At 39.4% G+C, this 3,771-nt stretch overlaps 1 protein-coding gene across 1 annotated transcript; it reads left to right on the forward strand.

Moving 5' to 3' along the window:
• Window positions 1-300: 300 nt before the first annotated feature.
• On the forward strand, window positions 301-3,544 carry ptmab (prothymosin alpha b). Its single transcript, XM_073848972.1, has 5 exons — window positions 301-444; window positions 2,373-2,435; window positions 2,540-2,621; window positions 2,703-2,794; window positions 2,921-3,544. The coding sequence occupies exons 1-5, from the start codon at window positions 400-402 to the stop codon at window positions 2,957-2,959; spliced, it is 321 nt and encodes a 106-aa protein (XP_073705073.1). The 5' UTR covers window positions 301-399; the 3' UTR covers window positions 2,960-3,544.
• Window positions 3,545-3,771: the final 227 nt, after the last annotated feature.

A 3,771-nucleotide genomic window follows, 5' to 3' on the forward strand; every position in this document is an offset into this window, starting at 1 on the left:
TTAAGAGAGACACGATTTAATATTTTTAATGTGTCATATCAACGTATTTGTTGAGGAAATGTGGAATTGCGTTGCACAGATATGTCTGTAGCGAGAAAAGCGGAGGTAGGAGGTGTGTCTTCTCTGGTGAAATACCGGCTGGGGGTGTGTCCTATTACGTTTAGAAATACTTTCCATTGTTCCACTCTATTGCCTTAAAAACACGCCCCCTCGGAGTCCGCTAACCAATCAAATACAGCCGGCCGCCTCTCGTGCTCCGCCCACAAATCTATAATAAAGCCTCCTTCATCACATGCCGTCGGCATAAGAAAGCTTCATTACAATAGTGATTGTTCGAGGATACAGGCGGATTGTTCTTGCTTTTTCCTGCGTTCTGAATTTTGATACAACATATTAATTATGGCAGACACAAAGGTTGACTCCGCGACAGAAATCTCCGCTAAGGTAAGAACGGATGCATTCAGATAAACGAAATTCTCATTCAAAAACGTGTTCTCTCTTTCATTTGTATTCTGGTTCAGATTTAACGTGAACGTGTAGGCTATTTTTGGCTGTACCCGGAAAGAATCGTTGACGAATTATTACAAGTAAACAACAAAGTATGCGATAACTGCTCTTTAAGTGCTTTAAATTGATACATTGTAATGAGAATTTTAAATGGATATATTTGTAACGAGCTTTTTAGCTCGCGGGGAATGAGAGCACATTCAACGCGATTTCTCATTGTCCGGAATGTAACAGTCTGCGCGCGCGGGTTCTTTGTTTATACAAGCATGTCGGTTCCCCTTTGAACAGCGTAGATGTGCGTTGTGGACGGCAACTGCTTTACCGCGATAAATCCGTAAACCTGTAATTCTTTGTGTTTCGTTATCAGCTCATAAATCTATATGTTAAACAATTTGCACATTTGTTTGTTGGTATGGTTTTATGGCCTCTGTACATTTCCGTTTAACAATGTTTTGAGTTCGCTTATTCCTAAATCGCCCCTCCATTCATTGCCGGTTAGTTTGTGGCTAACAGACATTACGGCAGGTTTGAGAACGCGTTGATCGGTCCGTGGCTTCGGGGCTGAAAGTTTGCCGGTTTGTCTGGGTGGCTTGAACATCAATTGCTAGGAAATCTCAAATATAATAAAACAAATTGGTCACACATTTGACAAAATTAAAGAAGCATATGTATTTACAAGTAATTTCGAATTAAGGTTTAACTCCGTGTCCTGTAACGCTGTAACGACTATTTCTAATGCAGTCAGACGATACGCGGAACTTGGATAGACGCTGCAGTGCATCGGATTTCAAAAGCAAATTTTTGGAAGTTTACTGCTAAAAAGCAAGTGAAGAAATTGCGTACTCGAGTTATATTAAGACATTTGTGCTAGCGGTGATTCGTAATCGAAAGCCCTTTAAACTCATATACTCGCAGCTGATATGCAAGCTCAAACATCGATGCCTTCCGAGGAGTTGATATTTTTCCGTGTGTTACAGCAACGTGGGCTTGTTGGTTTACTAGTTTGAAGCCTGAGACGTCTGTGAATTTAAGGGGGCGGTCCTAGTTGATGTGGTTGATAAACGGCTTAAGGGCTAAAGATTATATAAACGAATTAATGAAAATATTTTGTTGTGTAAGGCTCGTTTAAATGCGTTTGGTAGGGCTTTAGCTGAAACGAAACCCGTCAAAGGAAATTCAAAGAGCCCATGATAATCTGCCATTTATGACAGGTTGTGTGGGTTTTTTTTTTTTTTTTTTTTTTGCCTCCCGTTTCTTGTCAATTCTGCGACTGCGCGAGCTAAATCCAGGTTAACGTGACGGCGGCGGTGGTGGCGTGCATGCCGAACTCCGTAGTGTTGGAATGAACCGAGAAAGCCATGCGTGCGCTTTCTTTGTCCTTCATTAGAGTTCGGCATCAGCTCACTGAACCACAGTTTAGTGGTTCTGAATTATTCATCTTGATTGGTGTTTTAAGCTCTTGTTTTTCCGGGGCCGCAAAGTAAGCGTGTGCTCACACGCCAAAATATGGATACTTATTGGATTTACCTTTTACAATACCCACAGCCGCCTAATCTCACTTAAGTGTCAGATTACAAACGAGCTCACTCGGTAAGAGGCGGGAGCAGGAGTCGTTGATGGACAGCTAAATTCTCTGCTGCAGCCAATGAGGCGTCAATGTCAGAGGGGCGTCATTAGAGATGCAATTTAAATTTGTGCGCATAGGGGGCGTTTTGCTCACGTCAGTCGTAATCTGCATCGACTCTGCCTATTGGACACAGATGGCTCCAATCTGACGAAGTTAAATGTTTCAAAATATCAAGTGTTTTTTTTTTTTTTTTGTTTGTTTGTTTGTTTTTGTATTGATTTTTTTTAATATAATGTAGGACCTGAAGGAGAAGAAGCTCCTTGAGGAGAAGGAAAATGGAAAAGATGCCACTAATGGAAAGGTAAATAAATGCTTGGCCAATGTTCTTGACCTCTTTACTATTCAACTACACAAGTATTTAAAGGAGATTATCTATCTTTTAAAATGACCTTTTTGTGTGAACAGGAGAATGAAGAAAATGGAGAGCCTGAAATAGATGATGAAGAGGATGATGAGGTGGATGAGGAAGATGAAGAGGAAGCAGAGGGTAGGCGCAACGCTGCTGTTCAAATTTTTCTGATGTGGTAAATTAATTTGGACATTTTAATCATATGGCTAATGGTAATAGGTGATGAAGATGAGGACGAGGATGAAGATGATGATGAGCTAGGTGGAGGAACAAAACGGGGTGCTGATGATGATGACGATGAAGAAGATGAGGTACAATCATGAATTGTTACATAAAGAATATTCCTGGATACAAATTTTGGTGCTTGCTTGCCACTTTGTGTCTATGTAGTACAAGTAATTCATTTTAAATAAACCCCTTCTTTTTTTTTTTTTTAGGATGAGGTTGATCCCAAGAAGCAGAAGACGGATGATTAAGGATTGTTTTCTATTGCTGAGCAGGTGTAGAAGCCTCTGCTTTAACCCAAACCGTTGGAGCCAGTGGCATAAAGGACTCAAATACATAAAACATGGTCATTTTCAAGTTTGTCACCCATGTCAACCAACTTGACCCCCAATTCAAAATTTTCTAGAGGACCGACCACAACTCAGATTTTCAGCATTCACAATGAAAAACGCAAGACAAGGATTTGTTTGTATTTTTATTTACATTTTATATTTTTGTACATATTGTGAAGAGATCAGCCACTTTATCATGATCTCCTGTGACCAAAACGGTGCTTCTTTATGGAAATTTTACTTGTTTGACCATGTCTCGATATTTCAACATAAAGACAACCTGTATAAAATCAACAGCCATTGAACTCAGAGCATTCCAGTAAATTTTATGTATGAACTTTAGTTGTACCATAAACTAGTTTTTGTATGGGAGGGCTAGGCCAAAGAAAAGGAGTTTTGGTTTCTTTTGACTTTGTTTTGTCTACATTATTTGTTTTACCTTGGCCTGTTTGTTGTATGTGTGGAGTTTGTTGTTCAACAATAAACTTAACTTTTATTTTGTGAGTTACACCTCTTTTTGTTGGTTCGTTTCAAAATCACAAATTTGCCATTCACTGTGTCAGACCAAAACAAGCCAGGTGTCGTTAGAAAAATGCAAAGATGTACTGAATTTGCCTGTCATTCAATGTCATTTGTAGACTCGAACATCTGATACTCCACCTATTAATTCGGATTGAGACACTCAACTTTGATACATTATAAATTTAGGAATTAGAGCACACTACTTTTTT

This window comes from Garra rufa, chromosome 10 (genome assembly GCF_049309525.1).
Source record: "Garra rufa chromosome 10, GarRuf1.0, whole genome shotgun sequence".
In the NCBI taxonomy this organism is placed as follows: Eukaryota; Metazoa; Chordata; class Actinopteri; order Cypriniformes; family Cyprinidae; genus Garra; species Garra rufa.

Bases quoted from the DNA above. Each gene is read 5' to 3' on its own strand.
- ptmab (XM_073848972.1), top strand. From the start codon at position 400: ATGGCAGACACAAAGGTTGACTCCGCGACAGAAATCTCCGCTAAG. The intron at 445-2,372 runs GTAAGAACGGAT...AATATAATGTAG, and splicing joins CGACAGAAATCTCCGCTAAG to GACCTGAAGGAGAAGAAGCT. The intron at 2,436-2,539 runs GTAAATAAATGC...TTGTGTGAACAG, and splicing joins AAGATGCCACTAATGGAAAG to GAGAATGAAGAAAATGGAGA.